The 20,560-nt window shown below is 40.3% G+C and overlaps 1 protein-coding gene across 1 annotated transcript; it reads left to right on the top strand.

The window, feature by feature from the left end:
* The first annotated feature begins 13,434 nt into the window (after positions 1-13,434).
* LOC117265716 (uncharacterized) lies at positions 13,435-20,048 on the top strand. The gene is made up of 4 exons (XM_033640362.2): positions 13,435-13,800; positions 15,453-15,530; positions 15,763-15,869; positions 17,799-20,048. Exons 1-4 carry the CDS (start codon positions 13,720-13,722, stop codon positions 18,169-18,171), a joined length of 639 nt encoding a protein of 212 aa, XP_033496253.1. The 5' UTR covers positions 13,435-13,719; the 3' UTR covers positions 18,172-20,048.
* Positions 20,049-20,560: the final 512 nt, after the last annotated feature.

Below are 20,560 nucleotides of genomic sequence, written 5' to 3'. Positions count from 1 at the left end.
CAGGAGCTGGTTCATGACACGATATTCCTCGAATTTGTTTTGACTGTCACTGAGCATGCTCAGTGGGGTTTTCTCATCACTCCAGGGTTTTTAGAAAGTCAACATCACAAGGTCTGTGTTTCTGTAAAGATAACTAGTGTCTATGAGGTCATATGTGTTTATTTTTTGTGATCTCTGAGGAAGTCGATCAGTGGCACTGTGGGTTTTGGCTCGGTAACGTTTTAGTGCGCACACCATGAAATCTACTATCTATGTATATGAAGTATTCATCTTCAGTTAAATCTTCAAATGTCTGAGTCCATCACATCTATACAACATCAGTTTTAAACTCTTCTCTGTGAGCCTGCGTGTGTGTTTTCTTCTCGGTCTTGAACTTTAAAATTCCTGTGAAGCGAGACAGCATGCCTGCTGTTGGGTAACTGCCTCCAGCGGTGCAGTGAAAACCTGCTTCTAACAGCTCCACAGCGGGTTTGAACAGGTTAAATCCTGGAAAAAGGGCACATGGGAGCACACAGCCGCACAGTTTAAAGAAAGGATTGGGATCTGAGGGAGCGCCTCCCTGAAAGTAGCTACTGAGGTGTCCTCAGGGTACCTTGTGACTGTGTAATTACACAAACTAGTGCACATGAAACAACACAAACACACATGAGTGCAAATACAATATTTGTCCCTGCTTACCTGTAAACTTTTGTGACCCCTGACTCTCCTTTACCAAAATACCCCACCTGTATCATGTTACCAACATGTCCCCACCCAGATAAAGTCTTTCTCTTATTTGATGAAATCAAACAAAAACACATGATGTGCAAAAATGTTTTGTGATGATTTATATTTGATGGTAGAAAACGTGCGAAGCTAATGTTGTCCTTGAGCTGATGAGGCCACTGCGTGCCTTTTGGTGATGGTAACAGAGTTAGACTGGAGTATCATCTCTCTTACAGTATTTTATGTGACTGAGTTCATCGCCTTAAATCAGCAGCAGGTCTGTATGTATTTATATCATCCTCAGGCCTTGTATATAGGTTCACCTGCCATGCCCTGGAACCCTCCAAAACATGTTCAAGGTGGTTCTTGTTTTGTAACTTGATGTATGTTATCGATGTTATTGTAATGCAAAAGTCCATTTATTTCAACATATCCTCAAGTTATATAGTTATATATAACTATATAAGTTATAGACTGTAGTGTTGCCTGCTTTGTGTTGATATGAGGCCCAGACTGTGGATAACTTTGGAGGCAATCTTCGTTTTTTCCTGACAGCAAGAGGCAAAAACAAAATCCTCCGTCAATTATGACCACATAACTCGAGCCCCTACACAAATTAAGTGACACAGGAATATGTTAGCATAAAATAAACTTAGAAACATAGCTTAACAGCACTAAAACACATAGGGCTACATGAACAATGTTGCTTACCTCTCCCACAAAGCACAACAGCAAAAGGGGAGAGGCAAGGCAGGAGACACCTCTTAATAGGTGGGGTACCCCCAAAGGTGAACATAGGGGTACAGAAACCTTCCACATATTGACGATGGAGGCCTAAGTGTGTCAGGTAATAACAACTGAAACTAATTTTGTGGAATTATAATACTTAATATTACAAATGTACCTTAGACTTTGTTACATACATTACTGCTGTATAACTGACCCTGTTACATTAGGAAATGAAATATGGTGGGGCATCGCCACGTTATGCAAAGTTATTTAGGTGAGATTTAGGCAAGTTGAGTTACAAAGGTTAGGTTTAGAAAAAAAAACATGGTGACGATTTTCCTTAAAATACCTCAAAGTTCATTTGGTTTCACACAAGACAGAAACACTGGGGTCTCATGAGGGAAAGTCCTGTGTTTTTTGACCCATCCACCTCCTCAACCTGCCTCCTTATGCAGACTTTTTGCTTTTTATTTCTTCCTTCTTTACTCATGTCAGCACACTGATCAGGTGATCACAGCCTTCCCAATTACCTGGGTTACATACAACCTCTGATGCACTGTGCATAGGTATAAAGCAGTGCATGAGAACAGCCTGTTTATTAGAATGTTCAGCCTCAAGAGAAATCTGTACAGCCAATTACAGTAGATATATGAGATTTCATCTTCTTTTTTTTTGGTTTGGCTTAAAGCAGAACCCTTATCCAATTATCCAGTTGTTGAAACACTGGCTTTCTCCTTGTTCCCCAACATTAACAGTGTTGTTTTTTGTGTGTGTGTGGGAGTGTGTGTGTGTGATCAGTGCTGCTTAGCTGCTCAATTAAGGAGATTGCAAACAGGTTTGCCTCATTATGTCCTCTGAGCAGGGGGGAGCAGGGCCCTGTTAACACACAGAAAGATGGTTCTGCAGTAAATTACGTTGTTTCAGTTTTGGTGTGCTCACTGGTGCCTACAGATAAATTGTGATGTCAGCTGTAACCAAGAAATCTGGCATTAATGATTTGTTAGTTACTTTGTGTGATTTGGGTGCTGCACATCTGATACTTACCTGAGCAGGTGGTAGGTTCTAGTAAGGTGAGGCTGAGATGGTAAAATGCCAAATACTGGAAGAGGGGGGAGTTTGCACATTGATGCGAGGCTGCAGCTTTCATATATATATTTCATATATATGTATGTATATATACATAGTTTTAATTTAATTTTATTTAATTTTCTGGACTCCATTTCTTGCCTTTATTCAATTAATTTTTTTGTGAATAAATACCACCCTTTTTTTCTTACTCCTTCACTTCAGCTTGTTCTTCAGCATCCCTTTAAGTTTTCCAGTGCCAAACCACTTCATCTGCCCTTTATGTGGGATGGCAGCGCTAAAAGTTAAGAGAAAGAGAAGTGATAATTTGATTTATACTTTGTCATCTTAAGTTTATCTTTATTGTTGATAATGGACCTTCAACTTTGAATAATGCTCTCGTGAGAAACAGGAATGTCTGATAAATTTCAGAGTTAAATCACCTGAGCACAACCTGACTGCTCAGTAGACTCGTCCATTCTTTCTATCTACTATTCTCTGATGATGATTTAATCGTCTGTTATGGACCTCAGTGCCTCTGGTCAGCCACTGAAAAGTTTCTCTGTTTACTGACAGGTCAACTTAAACATATTGGAAGGAAAACATGTGCATGAGGACAAGCATTGTTTGTGTGTGACAACACAGAGGTCAGGATTCAAGTAGTTCCCTTTAGAACAATACTGATCCCTCCATGGGTGGACTGTGAGACAACAGACTTCTGGGCACAGATGTGCAAGAGGGCCCCACCACCTCCTCGAGGAGCAAGACACACAGATTTTGTGGTTATTTTGTGTCTTTTTCTGTAGGTTTGTGTCTCTTAACAGTCATTTTCTGTCTCCTTGTGGTTGTTCTGTGTCTTTTTGTAGTCGTCTGAGGTAATTTTGTGCCTCTTTCAGGTAATTTTATGGATTTTTGATTCATTTGTGTCTCTTTGTGTTCATTTTTATGTCTCTTTGCAGTTTCTTTTCATCTCTTTGTGAACAATTTTGAGTCTCTTTTTGGTCTGCAGGACTCAATTTGAGTGAGATTTTGACAGTGAAGGCCATGGGATTTCCCTTCTACCCTGCCTGCCTGCCTGCCCATTGAGTAATCCATCCATGGCTACCTTAGACAAAGAGATCTTTAGCAGATGTGTAACTAAACAAAGAGTTTATATAGAAGTGTCCCCTGGGTGTAAGTGTAAAGGAAAGTTGTGATTGCTAACCTTGAGAGTTCTTATAAAACCAGTCTGAAGCCAAGATCCCGATGGAAACATGACAACAGTAAAATCCTGTTTGGGGAGGTAAGTGGAGCCTCCAGCGGGCATTTTATTGTGCGTTATACAACAGTTGGCACAATAAGAAGCAACCCTGCCCACACTCACACGTCTGCAGGGTCTCATAAAACATGAGTATAACATAGAAGGGTGTGTAGTGCGTGCGAGTAGGTGATAATGCAATGTGTACGGCCTTGCATTATCTAACAGCTTGTTTTTAAAAATGCATATGTGTACACAGAAACACACACATGTACACGAGTGTTAACACGCACATGCATGCAACATTAGTACAGATGTAGAGTAAGGGGCATTTTGCAGAGGTCATGTGACTTTATAAAGATGTGACTCCAAATGAGGAATGTTTGTGGTGATTTACTTGTGTACTTTTTTCTTTGTCGTTTGAAACTGACATAGATCACCCCACCTTACCAGGAAAGCATGTGACATGTTCCATTTACATTTCGGCTTTGTTTTTATTTGCATAAACAAACCACACATGTTCAGAGTTTCACCTGACTCCTCTTAAGACATGACATCATTTTAACAAACACATACAATACAATACATAAACAAAGTTTGGTAATGTTGTTACAGAAAGTGATGTTTTGAGGTGAAACTGTGATGGTCTCACGTGGGCTGATGATGACCCTGATACTGATCCCACAGGGGGGAATATTTCTCCGCAGTGCTGCCCTAAGACGTCCCTTATGTGACAACACTCACCGGATCAGATAAAAGCTTGATTAAGACTGAAAGTTAACAACAGTAGTTCCAAACCTGGGGAAGGAAAATAAGTCTGAGAGATCAAAACATGATCAGTCCTAGTTTATTTGTTGTGAAATATCAGGAAGTTTTACCCCTTCAGACCTCTTAAAGTTACTCAGGTCAAACACTGAACAGCTCAAAGATCTGTATTCAGCCTGTGAGGAGTGGTCACAGCAGGCAATCTCACGTCAGCCAGCATCCAACAGGTATATCTTATCATGAGCACTGGTCATATCTTGTTTTTCTTTAAACCAGATGAAAAGTTGATGGTTTGTCAGTAAATTATGTGTATGTCTTGGCCAGACACCAATTAACCTTTGACCACAGTAAGTATAATTGTTATGAAAACAGGTGCTAAGATAAGCTAAGATAAGAAACAGGAAACCTGGCTCTGCCCAGAGGTGAGAAAAAAATGCAAGAATTAGTAAAAGTGGAACATCATTTTAACGCTTAACTTTTTAAACAGATGAGATGAGACCGCCATTGTGCGTTTCTGCAAACCTACATTTGTACGTTTCATACGTATCATATCAACATTTTTAAAATGATGTTGTTTAGATTATAGATTTAGATTACTGAGCTGACTTTGTCATCTGTTGGTAGAGAGGCTGATGGACGGCATAAAACTGCGGCAAGACAGACGCAAAGCTGCAGGCCACTGTTTTACACTAACAAACAACAAAACCATGTGTGTTTTTAGCAAGGCATTGCAGCATATTCAGCCGTGGTTGTGGCAACAAAACCAGGTAACGTAAAGTTTAAGTTTAAAGTTAGTTTTGTCTAAATTTTATCAAAACTGAGATTATTTTGTTTGTTTGTTTAATTCTAACAACATGCACATCTCTGCTAGAAATGAATTGTTGTTTTTTTACTAGAACCTAAAAACAGTGTACATACTCATATAGACAAAATCCACAACACTCATAACCAACTAGAAATGTGTGGCAGTGTATTTTTCTGCTCGGGTGAGGTCAGGACTTTATGAAAAGGTAGCGACCAGGTGCCAGACTGTAAGCAGCAGGCATCTGAGAGACACAGCGCCAAAAAAAAACTAAAATATAGTGAGATGAAATGCCAAACGAGAGTGAATCTGGGGTTAGTTTTTACTTTAACTTTTGCTGGCAAGCATGTTCACAAACAGTAACTGACAACTCTGCATCGTATACCTTTAAGCCAAAACAGGATCTTTTCCTAAATATAACCAAGTGGTTTCTGTTCCTAAACGTACATAAAGTTTCATCATACCCACAATATATAAAATGTACAAATGTAATGGTTTGCAGAAAGGTACAATATCAACATTTATTCTGGCGACCTAGCAGTTTCTCCCTGGTTTCAGTCTTTATCCTGAGTCCTAGTCCTTTAACGTCGGCATGATGCACGGCTAGTTGCCATTATAGTTTAACAGCGCAACCAACAACCAAGGACTTTCACCCGAGAGAGCGGTGTTCGTGTCCCATGAAATTCTAAAGCCAAACCCTGTTCTTTTTTCCTAAATCTAACCACATGTTTTTGTTGCCTAAACACAACCATGTGTTTGTTGTTGAAGGAAAAAAAACTTTTTGTGCTGTTGTACCGACGTTGTGTGTTTATTTTGAAAGAGACTGTATGGAAATGTTAAATCTCAATGAATATGGAAGTGTATCTTGAAAGAAGAGAACTTGACACGGTGTCCCAGAGCATCAGCAACCAACACAACCAGGGTACCTTCCACGTCATATGTCAACGTAGAAAGTCCATGACCAAAACGTCAATATGTGATGAGGTTGGAGTGAGAATAGGTTGTTATCCTCATCTATGCTAATTGGATGCTGGCTGTGATTGCACATATAGCACACCAGACTTGTTATCAAACTCTCAACATGAAAGTGAATCAGCACACGCCTTAAAATGTCAAACTTTTCCTTCAGTCTTCTGTATTATATAAACATACCATACATGTACAGTATAGGTCAAGCAGCTGCGCTACAGCCTGACCCACTGACCTGCATACTGGCATTCCACATCAACAAACTGATAAGCCCAGGTACAGCTGAAAGTGGGTGTCTGAGGTTTTAAACCTGAAATGTCGATTCATATTTGCCTTGACCTTCAACAGTGCATTATGTCACTCAGGCTTTTCTGGCTCATCACACAACAGAGTAAATAGAGCAAAGTTCAGCAGGACCCTTTACACATGGATCATAGTGTAAGCAGCTGGCTTCATCTGCCCATGGCTCTCTCTTTACATTCAGGTCTATTTTGGGGTGGCAGTATTCTGTCCGGTGAGCAACATGCATCAGCGTCATAAAGTTCACAAACACACACATGGGTTGAATTTCTTCATCCAATCCAAGTCACCACAGGAGTCTGGAAAACAGGCCTTTAAATGAACAAGCCTTGCCAGGACACCAGTGGAAGTGAGCTGGTGGGAAGACGGGGGTTACAAGATACTGTACATGGGGAGCTGAGAAGAAGGACGAGCACAGATGTCAGTTGGTCCTCAACTCCAAATTAGCAATGAGTGTGATGTGTTGTTGCGGATCACCTGGTATTTTGCTCAACAACATTAAAGCATTCATAGAAACAGGCAGCAGGAGAGAGTAACTGTACATTTAGTTGAGAACAATTTTGAGCTACTTGTACTTTACTTGAGTATCTCCACTTCACGCGACTTCGTACTTCTTCTCCGCAACATTTCATAGGCAGATATTGCACTTTTTACTGGTCTATATTTATTTGACAGCTGTAGTTATTGGACACCCTGGACACGTCGCCAGACCATCACAGAGCTGACACATAGAGACAGACAACCACACCCACATTCACACTTACGGACAATTTAGAGTCACCAATTAACCTGCATGTCTTTGGACTGTGGGAGGAAGCCGGAGTACTCGGAGAAAACCCACGCTGACACGGTGAGAACATGCAAACTCCACACAGAGGGGCCCATCACCCTGGGTGCAAACCAGGAAGTCTCCCCAGGTAGACAAAATGACCTGGCCCAGAATCAGCCTGAACTCGGCAAGCCAGATGAAATTAGCAGGGCCGGGTCCGGTTGCTCGACTTGGCTGAGACTCGGCATGATTCCGGCTGCCAACACTGCCATCACTGGGTGTTTCTGGGAGGCTACAATGCTAACCACTGCATCACCGTGCCATGATCCAAGTTCTGTTAGATTTTACTTACAAAGATCAACCTTTCAACTTCAGTGTAAGCTATCACTCCACTGTGACCAGCCACAACATTAAAACTTGCACATTACAGCATCACTAATAATGACAAATAAAATACATCATAACACTCAGAAGGGACCATTTTTATGCATAATAAGAATTCTTTTGACATTTTAAGTACAAGTTGCAAGTACAAATTCTGTACTGTAACTTAAGTGCAATTTTAAAAGCAGCACTTTTACTTGTGACAAAATGCTTTCACACCATTGTTACTTTTACTTATGTAAATGACATGAACACTTCCTCTGTCACGGTGTCAATACATTTGTAAAATACTCCAGTTATATAAGCCAAAATTATACAGTATATAATAATATTTGCCTGCACAGTGAGTACTTTTCCACACTAGAGGTGTATTTTTCTGGCAACATGTACTTTTACTCATGTAATGTAGGACTTACTTAATTGTAATGCAGTACTTTTTTACATTTATTGCTACCCATACATTATGTATAGTATTTAATGCCACAAGCAACAGGTGTCCTTTGGGAATGTACATAATAAATCAAAGTTTCCATGTATGATTCAGCATTCTGCTGATGTCAGCCCTTTGATGGGCGCTGAGCTGCTTGGTGGGAGACACTGGTGCGACACCAAGTTAATGAATGTAACCAGTGTGTGTTTAATGCTCATGTGATAATGAGTTTATCTAAAGACATTCCTCTGGTTACATCCCTGGCTGCTGGTGTAGATTTTGGAGAGGTGGCCGGCCATGTGACAGGTCATCGAAGACTTCCACCCTCTCCCCTCCATCCACACCCCCCATGTAGAGCTCCCTGCAGAGCTGCTGCAAGATTATAAAAGAGGTTGAATTGATTTTCTTCAGCCTTCTTCTCTTTTGTCCCCAGGATTAGTTTTCACTTCACCACAGTCTTAATTGTCTCTGCTGGGGGTATTTTACTGCGGCATGGTGAAGGAAAAGCTCAAAACCACACAGCTCATGTGCGTTTACATCCACATGACCTAAAAAAATTTGAGGGTTATCGTTGCTCCTCAGAGCAACAGTTTCAGGTTGTTGATCTCTGAGGTGACTTTGAAAGGGCTTGCATGTTGACACTGAGGCACATGTGCATGTATATGATAAACACGATGCATTTGTACACAGTGTTCTGTACATTCTGTTCTACATCTCTGAGGCACATCACTGGAGCACGAGCTGTGTCACTGTCTCCCCCTAGTGGGCAGAAAAGCACAACAAACAACACCAAAAATGGATACGTCACATGCATATGATGCACATGTTAACTCCCCACAGACACATGCATGGACTTTGGTTCATATCGATGAAGGGAGAAGGAAGTGTTTGTTTAGTTCCACATAGTAAGCACCAAAGAAGAATCCGTCTCACTGTCATGAGATCTACCCCAGATAATTTTTTTGGTCCCTCCAGGTGTCATTTACAGTCATGCAGAGCAGAAACACTGAAAACTACAGCAAGTAGATCAGACAGTTGCAATCAAAACTATCTCACAGTCTCTATTTCTCACTCTTGCTAATTTCTGAGGAGTCGCTTTGAGCCCCTCTTTCAGGGGGACGAGCAACAACGTAAATATACAAGAACGTAAGGAGTTATGCAGGTACAAATAGTTAGGTCATACATAGTTAATGTCAAAACATGGACTGCTTTGAGACGAAAGTAGTGACCTACATTCACAGAGACCTGTGGACTGGAAGACCTCAAAAAAATGACATATCTTTGCAGACTACATAAAGGGACATTTAACCTCCAAATCAAAAATATGTATTTTTCCTCTTACCTGTAGTGCCATTTGTCAGTTTAGATTGTTTTGGTATGAACTGCCACATGTTGGAGATGTCAGCCGTAGAGATGTCTGCCTTCTCTCCAAAATAATGGGACTAGATGGCGCTTTTGAGAAACTCAACAGCAATGTCACCTTCCACAAATCATGACCTGGCTACTCAAGATAATCCACAGACCTTGTTGTGAGCAGTTTCATGTAGGAACTATTTCCTTTTACCAAACTTCTCCTGCCAACCATATCACTACTACTACTGCTAGCTCTCCTAGCACCAAGCAGTGATACAGTTGGCAGGTGTAGTTTGGTAGAAAGAAAGTAGCTCCTACATGAAACTGCTCACAACAAGGCCTGTGGATTATCTTGAGTAACCAGGTCATGGTTTCTGGGAAGAGACATTGCTGTTGAGTTTTTCAAATGTAGTTTTTGTTGCTTTGAGCATCACAAGCTGAGTGCCATCCAGCCCCATTATATTCAAGAGAAGGCCAATGTCTCTCCAACTGATATCTCCAACACTCTGCAACTCACACCAAAACAATCTAGACTGATAAATAGCGCTACAGGTAAGTGGAAAAAAACATGGATTTTTGAGTCTGTCTCTTTAAACAAACTTTAAACAAACTGTCTGACAGAAAACATTTAGTACAATTACTGCATTTAAATGATAATTAGCTTCAATGAACAAGAAACATCAAATTAAATCAAATCAGACATAGTATTCACAATCAAGTTTACTTCGGCAGCTAGCCATATGGAGCATATTTTCAAACTGCCATGCAATGAAGATCAGTAGAGCTCTCATTTTCTGTTATTTTTCTTTAAAGAAGATCAGTTTGCTACAATGGCACTTTGCCCAGGGTGCATTTGTTGATAATCGCTTGTGTAATTAATCATTTAAATCAAGCCATATTTCCCTCACTACTTTATATCAGCATCAACAGATTGTTACATGATGATAAAATTACAAACACTACACCCTTATAACACTAGAAATTAACTCCTCCTCTCAACATCCAAAACCAGATGTTCAAAACTATGAAGGACTCTTGAGCCACCCTGTGGGGATCTCAGGCTATGACTAGTGATGGTACATAAAAAGTATTTTTCTCTTTAGTATTTGGTTTTTAACTTTACTCAGTAATCAATAAGCAAACACCAGTGAAGGTGAAAATAAGAAGTAATTGAAACATGTCTCTATCACATCCAGGTCATGTCAGGTGCTATTTGTAGAGATTTAAAAATAGATCAGATGAATTCATTACTCATTCAAACAAGCACAATGGGAGTAATAATTAAAACAAAATGGTGGTGGCCTCAAGGTTAGAGAAAGCAGTGTGTCAAGGTACAAAGTGAAAAAAGAAGCAAAATAATTTAATTAAACACAATATTTGTCTCTTGCTCTAGTTGTTCTTGAGTTGTTTTATTCTCTGATACGACCATGCATCATGCTAATAAAAAGGCAGAAATGAAGAAACGAAGGCAGGAATGACATTTGTTGTAATATCAGTACTGAGTTTGACAGTTCACTGTTGACGCAGAAAACAGTAGTTTGACAAAAAGGTGTACAGCTTGTTTATTACCAGAGCTTTCAGACACATTTAAGCTTTCATCTCAGATGCTCAGTACATCCAATCTGACGAGGGAGGGCACAAATTGTGTCCTAAAGCAGAGAGACCTTGTGGTATGAACATATAGCATCTATATATTTAATATAGTATCTATATTAATTTTTTTGAAGATGCACATTAATCTCCTCACAAAATATGTCGATGATCCCCCTGGAATGATGAAACATAACTACGTATTTTCACTCAAGTATGGTACCTAAGTACAATTTTAATGTACCTGCATTTTACATCACTATTTTAATTTCCTGCTACTTAACACTTCCGCTACACATTTCAGAGGAGAAATACTGTTCTCTTTACTGCACTAAAGCTGTAGTTACGTTACACATTGAAATTTTAAATACTGAAAATAATGAAAATTTTAAACACAATGTAAATAGATTAAAATGAGCTTCATCTCAACTAGCAATAACATCAACAAGCTGCATGACTGTTACTGCATCAAAAATAACAATATAACAATACAAAATATGCAATCATAATACTTTGAAAGGTGCTATTCTGCATACCAAGAAGTTTTGATTCTTGAAGTACATTTACCGCTATTACTTTAACTGAAGATGATCTGAAAGATACTTCCACCACTGTCTGCAGGTCAGACTGTGACCTCTAGTGAGAGGAGATATGTAAATACACCTATGCACTTTATTTATTTATCTATTTATATGTTCTTTTTATTTATTTATTTATTTATTTATTTATTTATTTATAATTTTAATTTCATTTTCAATTTTTAACAGAACATTTCCTGACATAGGACCTCACAAAAAATAAAAATACATAAATATAAAAATACTACTGCAAATAATAGTAATAATAATAATAATAATATTAAATTAAAAATAAATGTAATTAAATAAATACAGAAACAGACATATATGCATTTTAAATCGAGTTCACTACAGAGTTAGTGAAACCTGGTTAAGTATCATCTATTATCCTTTTGATGCAAAAGTCCTGTACACATGATACTTTAAAAAAGCATGTTTACTTCAGTAACAAAATACTCAGTGACACACACATCTCCTATTATTTAACAACTGTATTATCTAATCCTTCTTGTATTTATAGTAAGACATGCAGTATGTAGGTCATCAATGTAGCTGTGCTGCCTCCGTAACAATCCACTGCCTCAGTGTTGTGTGTTAAATACTTGGGTGTGTCCTTTCCACTCTGAAACATGAGCCGCTCCGGCCACAACTAAACTGGCTGCTCTTCAAATAACAAGACATCCATCAGTCTGCACGTTGTCCATAGAACTGCATTCATAATTCATGTTAATCTTATGGATCTGCCCGAACCTTACAGCCGCATCACTGTCCGACTGTATGGTAATTAAAACCAGGAACAGGAGACATATAGGACAAGTTAGATCACATTTCTCTGATCAATCAAGATTGTCTTCAAGGCTACACTGATTAACTTTGCATAAATGTACATTAAGCGCCATATTACTATTGTTACAGTGTTTTAACAAGACTTTATCTTGCTAAAATTAAAGAGATAATTGAGATTTGTCGAGTCAACACAAAACCACATGTATTTCTGTACTCGTCTGTGTTGTGGTGGTGGTGAAACCCAATCAGTCATCAAAGCTTTATACATCTCTCTTTATCTACACGACACTTGCCGGCCCTCTCAGGTTGCCAAGCAACCGGTCACAAAAAAAACTTTGCGGTGCACCTGAAGCTGGTGTTCAGCAGATATGGCTGCAGCAGCCAATGAGAGCAGAGGAGCAGGGCCTGCAAGGAAGTGGCCAGGTAACAGCCCCAGTAAGGCTGTGTGATGATATAAACTTGTGTTTCCATAAATGAATTGCATGTGTGAACGTGTGTGTGGAGTTAATTCATGAGGAAATACACACAAGACTACAAGTCATCAACGCCTGTTTCTAAAAAAACAAAAAGTCTTGCTGCTGTAATTTTCTGTCTGCTCAGAAGATTTAAGAATGTGTGTTTTATCTCTAGTTGTGAGAAAACATAAACTTGCTGCAGCACAAAAGTCGTCCAATTAAGATTTCCATCTGGGCATAAACATGTCAGTGCTGTGCATGTATGTGTGTTTGTGTGTGTTGTGCATCAGGGTTACAGGAGCCAGTCTGCCAACCTGCCTGACAATGGACCTCTGGCTCTGGGAAAGAGACCCTCTCAAATATGCATGAGGAAATCCACACCTGTTTCCAGGTAACCAAGGCAGGGATTCTGAACCGTGACGCTGAATTCAGTGTGTGTGTGTGTGTGTGTGTGTGTGTGTGTGTGTGTACACCTGCGTGGGCGCATGCACAAACAGCACAGCTTCCTAGCTTTACCTGCTCAGACACTCTGTGGGGACGAAAGCAGCTGTCATCTCCACCGGCTTGACGAGACGAGACATAATCTGAGCAGAAGAAACGCTATGAAACACTGAGGCCCTCGGTGCTGAACTCCCCCCTGAGTTCCCTGAGCTGCTGAGAACTTTCATGCATGGAAACAGGTCAGAGTTGGCCTAAGTGAGACGAAGCTGAGGCTGGAAGTGGAGACTCGGCTGAAGGGTGGACCACAGAGGCATTACGAGGTCTTTACAGGTCTTACCCTGAGGTATCTAACTGTGCAAGTATGAATCCAATGTGGAAATTATACAAGAGCAAAGTGATGAAGACGCTCAACCCTGAGTATGAGGAGGACACTGCAGAAGAGGTACAGAATTTACCACTTTCTCCGTCTTACTCATTCATACACGTGTATTAAAGTGTCAGAAAGTTGACGTGGTTGTTGGCACCAAAGTCACAAGGTCCCAAGGTTTTGTTTGCTCGTCATTTTTTATTTATCGCAGGGTCAGATGAGCTTGCTGGGTTGTTTTGTTTCGGCGCAAAGGGAACTTTGAGGCAGAAGTTAGGCCTACACATTACTTCCTCTGGTGTATTTTGGCAATTTTGATTCCTGACGACTGAATTATTAATAGATAAAACTGTGTTGGTTAATACTGGCGTGCAGATCTTCTGTTTTCAATGTCAAAATCCAGTTGCAGATATATTCACAACCCTAATAAAGTGGGTTGTAACTCAGGTATTGTACATAAAGGCAACATTACAAGTCATGATAGTGGCTAAGTATCATATTTGATTAAGCACTACACTTCTGAGGAAGTACTTCCATTACATGCTACTTTATATTTCTGCTTGACAACATTTCAGAAGAAAATATCAACCTTTTTACTCGATTACTTTCATCTAAACACCGTAGTTGATAAAGATTTAACATTTAACTTGATATTTTTTTGGCTGGTGACCCTTTTCACACATTTCCCCTTGCAGTCTTCCCAGATGGTTTCAACTGAATAACTTTTTGAGGTCAAAAGAGGGAAATGTGTCCAATATTTCACCAAAAAAAGAGCAAGAAAACTGAGCAAAGTCCAATAAATTTAACACAGATGTGTGTAGCAGCACATTGTTTTTCTTCTTTATTGCAACATTCATCATCTCACGGTGCACCAGATTAATTTTTGCCCCCTTTAAGTTGGAAACCACTGGATTAAACTACAAAACTGTATATAAAATAATTAAGATTTGCTCCATCTCCACGAGCTACAGCAGTAAAATGCTGCTTACACGTCGTTGCATCAGTAATATTTAAACACAAGACTTGTACTTTAACTTCAGTATTTGACTGCTTCTTCCACCCCTGATTCTCATAGCGACACCTGCACTTCATCCAGGATTTGGTACCTGCGAATCAGCCACAGTGTTGCACTGACCCAGATCTCGGGAGGACTCAGAAACTCGATCCTGCACGGGAGCTGAACAAACGGATTAGTTGGCATTCCACTGACTGACTGACTGACTGACATGGGGGGGGGGGGGGGGGGATAGCCAGGGCCTCGGGGTGTATTCACACCAGCTTCAAACTTTGGTCTCTCTTAATGCCAGGGCCTCTGCAGACGGTGACGACAGGGAATACTGTGTGTGTTTGGAGAGATAGTTTCCATTTGGAGGGATGTGCAGAGTTGTCATCGCTGCTATTTGAGTCAACATTGCTCCACGCACACTTGTGAAATATGAGACGACTATAGTGTATCGCTGTGACCCCGTGATGTCAGAACATACACTGATGTGGAAATACTATTCAGAAACAATCAGTTTACCAAACTGCCACACCAGGCTTCAGCAATCCATGTCTTCTATACTCTTGATGGACATTTCTTCATGTGCACTTACGGGTTGTAGTATCCATATTAGACACTAGATGGCGACTGATGTGCACAAATCCTGTGCATCTTTAACATCGGGACATTGCTGTGTGGACAGCATGGCACAGTACATCCATTTTGTCTTTTGTTTCTGCTGTTGCAGGTCACAGAGGTGGAGAATGACATGAGTCCAGTGCAGGAGGAGGAGGGTCCCAATGCTGTATCCCAGCTGGCCAAGAAAGTACGTGAGCGTCAGCAGCTCCTGATTAATGTTTGGGACAACTACAGTGTGTAATGTGGTCATACAACTTTTAAATGTACCCCACAGCTTCAGTGTTGTGTCAGAAATGATGAATATCACAGTAAGTGGTTGTAAAATAATTAAAGGAGACTTCACAGAGGACCATTGTTCAGCTGAAACCACCTAAATGACACCTACTTTGACCTTTGACCCCATGTGTGTGGTTGTCCAGATGCAGGGGGCCGGGACTAAAAGCTGGAACAGGCTATCATCTCTCTTCAACAAAGACGATGAACACCAGCTCCTAGAGGAGACTGAGAGCCCGCCAGTCGCCGACCAGTGAGTGGAAGTCTTTCTCTTTTGTTAACATCTGTCCTCTCTCTGCCTGAACAGATGTCGTTCTTGCACCTTGTACCATCTGTGGGATTTGTTCAGGTAAAATATTCTGCAGATATTTTTTTTTTTAGTTTCTGTGTATAATATATATTCACAGCTTAATTTAAGGGCACCTCAAGAAAGCCCAAATAATGTCGTAGGTTAAGTTAAACTTCAGCAGCAGAATTTATCTCACTGACAAACTGAGTGACAAAAACGGAGGTCTGATCGAAAATATCACTAAATTGCAAGACTTACACTCTTTTATGTGGTGTAAAAGATCTGGCCTAGATTTGCTTAAAAGGTAAAAGTTTAATAAGGCTAGGTTAGACATGACTTTTGCTTTGATAGCATTTACTGTAAATGACAATATTTAAAGCAGTTTGGAAGATTGATACCATTCTACTTTACCTGTCTGCTAAATATGAAGCAACCACCAGCAGCCAGTTAGCCTATCTTAGCATAAAAACTGCTAACAGTGGGAACCAGCTAGCCTAGCCCTTTCCAAAGGTTACAAAATCCAACTACCACTTATCACTAATCAATACGTCATATCTGGTTTATCTGTACAAAAATCTAAATGAACAAAATGACTCATAATGGTTTAGAGGTGATGGTATTTTGTTATCGTCGCAGTGTCGCTGTTTCCCCCTGTTTCCAGCCTTTATGCTAAGCTAATCTAGTCAACTGCCAACCTGGTCTCACTGCTAACTCATTATTTAGCAATACTTGGGCTGTGGCCCTTGGCGTCAGACACCAAGGCACAGTGGCCCCGTTTAGCAGTGGCATGAGACGCACTGGGTGGTTGCACTTTTTCAACACATTCTCACTCCGACCTTGTTCTTGGTCACGGACTTTCTACATCGACATATGACGTGCAAGGTAGTCTGGGTGCGTCTGTTGTGTTTTGTTCTGGGACACTGTGTCAACTTCAGCCTGTTACATGCATTGTGTCTTTTCAAAGTACACTTCAATTTTCACATGAAATGTACAGTTTGTGTACAGTCTCTTTCAAAATAAACATACTACTTTGGTGCAACACCTCAAATTGACTTTATTTCCAAACACATGTAGTTACCTTTAGCCAGCACATGCACGTGGTTAGGTTTGGGCAACAAAAGCATGGGGTTAGGAGAAATATACTATACACTCATACGGGAAGCGAACACCAGTATCCCAGGTGAAAGTCAATGGTTACTGGACCCAACTTGGACATTTTTTGCCACCTTAGCTTACGTTGTTGTCTACCCATGTTTCCACCAGATGCTGTCAGGCACTGTTATACATTGACGCCGCCCAGCTGCATATCATGCCGATGTGAAAGGATGACTTTTTTTGTCAGTGTCTGACGTGGAAGTCACTGCCCAAGCACTGCCATTTGACAATTTCGTAATGAGTCCACGTTGACTTTTGACACTCCGGGCAACTATTGTCGTATAAAGAGCGGGAAAGTCTGTATTGGGTGAGTGAGAGTAGAGGTGGATGGGTCAAACAAACTCACGTCAATCGAGTTATTTAATAACAGCGTAGTGTGCTTGTACATATAGCATACTATGCTAGTGCATATGTCACATCACATATTACATTAGTGACAAATCTACTTAGTTTAAGCCAATCAATGATCTTTTTTTTTTCTAAACCTAACCACCTACTTGTGTTGCCTAAACTGAAGGAAGTAAACCTAAAATGCTTAACGTTTATTTTGAAATTCCATTTAATGTGCAGAAACTCGACATGCCACCTCTGTGCGTCCAAAACTTACGCATGAGGGGTAGCTTCATATTTAGTGAATTATGTGACAGCAGTATTGGTCTTCTGGTGACAATGCCAAAGCACCCACCTATATTTGACTGACTCCTAAAATTAACCCCACTATTTTCTCTGACTCCTCAGTCCACTTGCAGTAAAGCCGGAGGAGCCTCCTCCTCGACCCCCTAAGCGCACAGCATTCTGGGATAGCTTTGCAGCCAACTGGGCCGCCAAGAAGCAGGCGGAAGCTGCAGCCGCTGCTGCTGCAGCGAACGAGGCAGCAGCAGCAGGTCAGGGTGAAGAGGGGGTGACAGAGGCTGTAGGGGAGGAGAGCCAGGATGGGCAGATCCCTCAGGGAGAGGAGAGTGAAGGAGGCGGAAGAGGAGGAGGAGGAGGAAGGAGCGGCAACAACAGCTTCTCCAAATACGTCTCACTGGGAGGAGGGAGCGAGGACGCATCCTTTAAGTGGAACTTTGTCACCAGCAAGCTGGCAGAGCTGAAGGCCAAGAGCAACTAGCTGCTCAGGATGAAGGAGTGTGGAGAATATAAAGAATATGACGATGACGGGGGGTTAGATGTAGGAGTGTGGAGGAAGTGTAAGGAGGAGGCTATATTTCACACAGGATGTCCTGAAACCAAACTGTACAGCTATTGTAGAAGTCCCCTTTTATCTGAAATACTCAACTCATGCATCGTCTCTTATACATGTCTTTTAACAAGCAGCAAAAATGTTACAATAAATTAGGTTATTTTAACCATAACCTTATTTAAGGCCCACATAACCCCAGAACACAAATAATCTTGAAATATTGTTTTGTATTGAATTTTCAAGAGCAAGAAGAGATCATAGTATGAAAAAATATCACAGAATAAAATGAGTTTACTTCACAAAGGGGACTTCTAAAATTGCTTGTACTAAAAGAGAGTTACACTAATTGAAAAAAACTTATTTATTCCTTGGAGATGAGGTGGGTGTATGATACAAATCTGCCTCTGGAGCTCTTTCCAAGCTTTAGATGCAGCTGACAGTGTGACAAGTGATCAGTATGGTAGCCAGTGTTTAACCTGTTAAATAGGCCGCACAATACAGCCTGCTTTCATGGAGCTATATGGTGATGTCTACTTTCCCATAGTGCTTTTAAAACCACAAAAAGGTACCTCCACACCTGTCAGCAAACTTGATCTAATCTGTAGTTTAGCAAAAACGGATTAAGAGATTAAAGGCAGTGATAGCCAGATTAGTTAAGGATTATCTCACTTAACCTGCGCAGAGGGCAGGGGATTTCTGTGAAGAGATTTGGCAGTGTGACATAACTATTGCGTAATATAAACATTTATAAACCACTTTTTCTCTCCTCGGACGCCAGTAAGAGGAAGCCTGCGGTACCACTGTGTGTGAAAATGTGAATGTGTCAGCTCAGGTGCACTGACATGATGACTTAGATTTTCTGATTGTGACTGAGACTGTTCAAAGAGTTTTTAACATTCCTAATTTTGTGACATGAAAGGCTTTGAATATTATTTTATCTCAGATTTTGGTTTTTGACTTGTTGTATGTTATCTGATGTTTTGTTTTCTGGTATGCTATAATAAAGACATCTGTACAAAAAGTTCTGACAAAGCATAAAACACCACATGTAATTTTCTGGATGAGAAGAGAAATGAGCCTTTTAAATTTTGCGGTAGCATCCTAATTGGCAAATAGAGATCGTAGCAAAGTTTGGTTGGATAACTAGAAGAGTGAACACCCATAGTCAGCTGATTAGAGGAAGCAGAGGGAGGGAGAGAATCGTGAAGGGAGCCTTCTTAATTGAACTTACGCTGAGCTTCATGTCAATGGTTCTGACCTGCAGTCTGTCTAACAACAGCAAACCAGCCCCCTTTAACAAATGTGAGGGGCTAGTTTTCTTGTCCAGAGCAAAACCCTGTTCCTTTAATTAGTGTCCTTTCTTTTTTAATCAGGCAGCCTTATTGAGATTAATATTTCTTTTTAAGAGAGTCCTGAGAACAAGAAACGTTCACAAGAACATAATTAGTAAGACAACAACAACACAGGAGCAGCACAGCACACTTAACAACGACATAAACTAGAATAGTTACAAGCAGTAGCGCAAGAAAGTTACAACCAGTGCACACTGTTATGGCAGGCCCTACTGCATGGTGTCATGCATGTATTGTCAACAACATCAACATAAATATTACCCAGCAATCACCATGGCATCTGTGACAAAAATATCAAAGAAAGTAAGAAATTAATCATTGAATTGAATATTTCAAAGCCTATATAGAAAAAGCATATCATTTTGTTTTTGATAGCTACTGACTATTCAAAAAAAAAAAAAAAAAAAGTAAATTATGACACAGATCCTCAAAAAGGCAAACCCACCTGTATCAATAACAAATGGCACAGTCTTTAAGTTAATAATATTCTTTTTATCATATATCTTTGAACACAGGTATATTTCCAAGGTGGTAATCTAAGTCATCTGCAAGGGCCCGCTTTCTCTCTACAGGCCCCTCCACCTTAGGGGCCCCAGTGCAATCACACTGCCTGCACTGTCTATATTTACACCCCTGGTTACAAGGATCATAAAAACAAAAACATCAGTTAAAATAAATTCTGCAGTAGAAACGTAAGACCCAAGGTTCAAGAAAAAGATCTATTAAAATTGTAATGTATGGACTCTTCAGTGCTGCAAATAGTCACTGTCACTGGTTCCTCTTCTAGTTCCTGATCAACAGTATAATCAGATACAGTGTCTGCATTTTAAAGGTTAAGATGTGGTTGTAGTGTAGATGTATGTGCTGATAAAGGTTAGATAGACCGCAAACACTGCATAGATGTAAGTGTGCGGAAATCTTTTTCTACCAGTTTGGACTTACTGATGTTTCCAGCACCTTGCCAA

This window comes from Epinephelus lanceolatus, chromosome 10 (genome assembly GCF_041903045.1).
Source record: "Epinephelus lanceolatus isolate andai-2023 chromosome 10, ASM4190304v1, whole genome shotgun sequence".
Taxonomy (NCBI): Eukaryota; Metazoa; Chordata; class Actinopteri; order Perciformes; family Serranidae; genus Epinephelus; species Epinephelus lanceolatus.
Note: the sequence above shows the minus strand (reverse complement) of the source record. Positions and strands in the feature narration are given on the sequence as shown.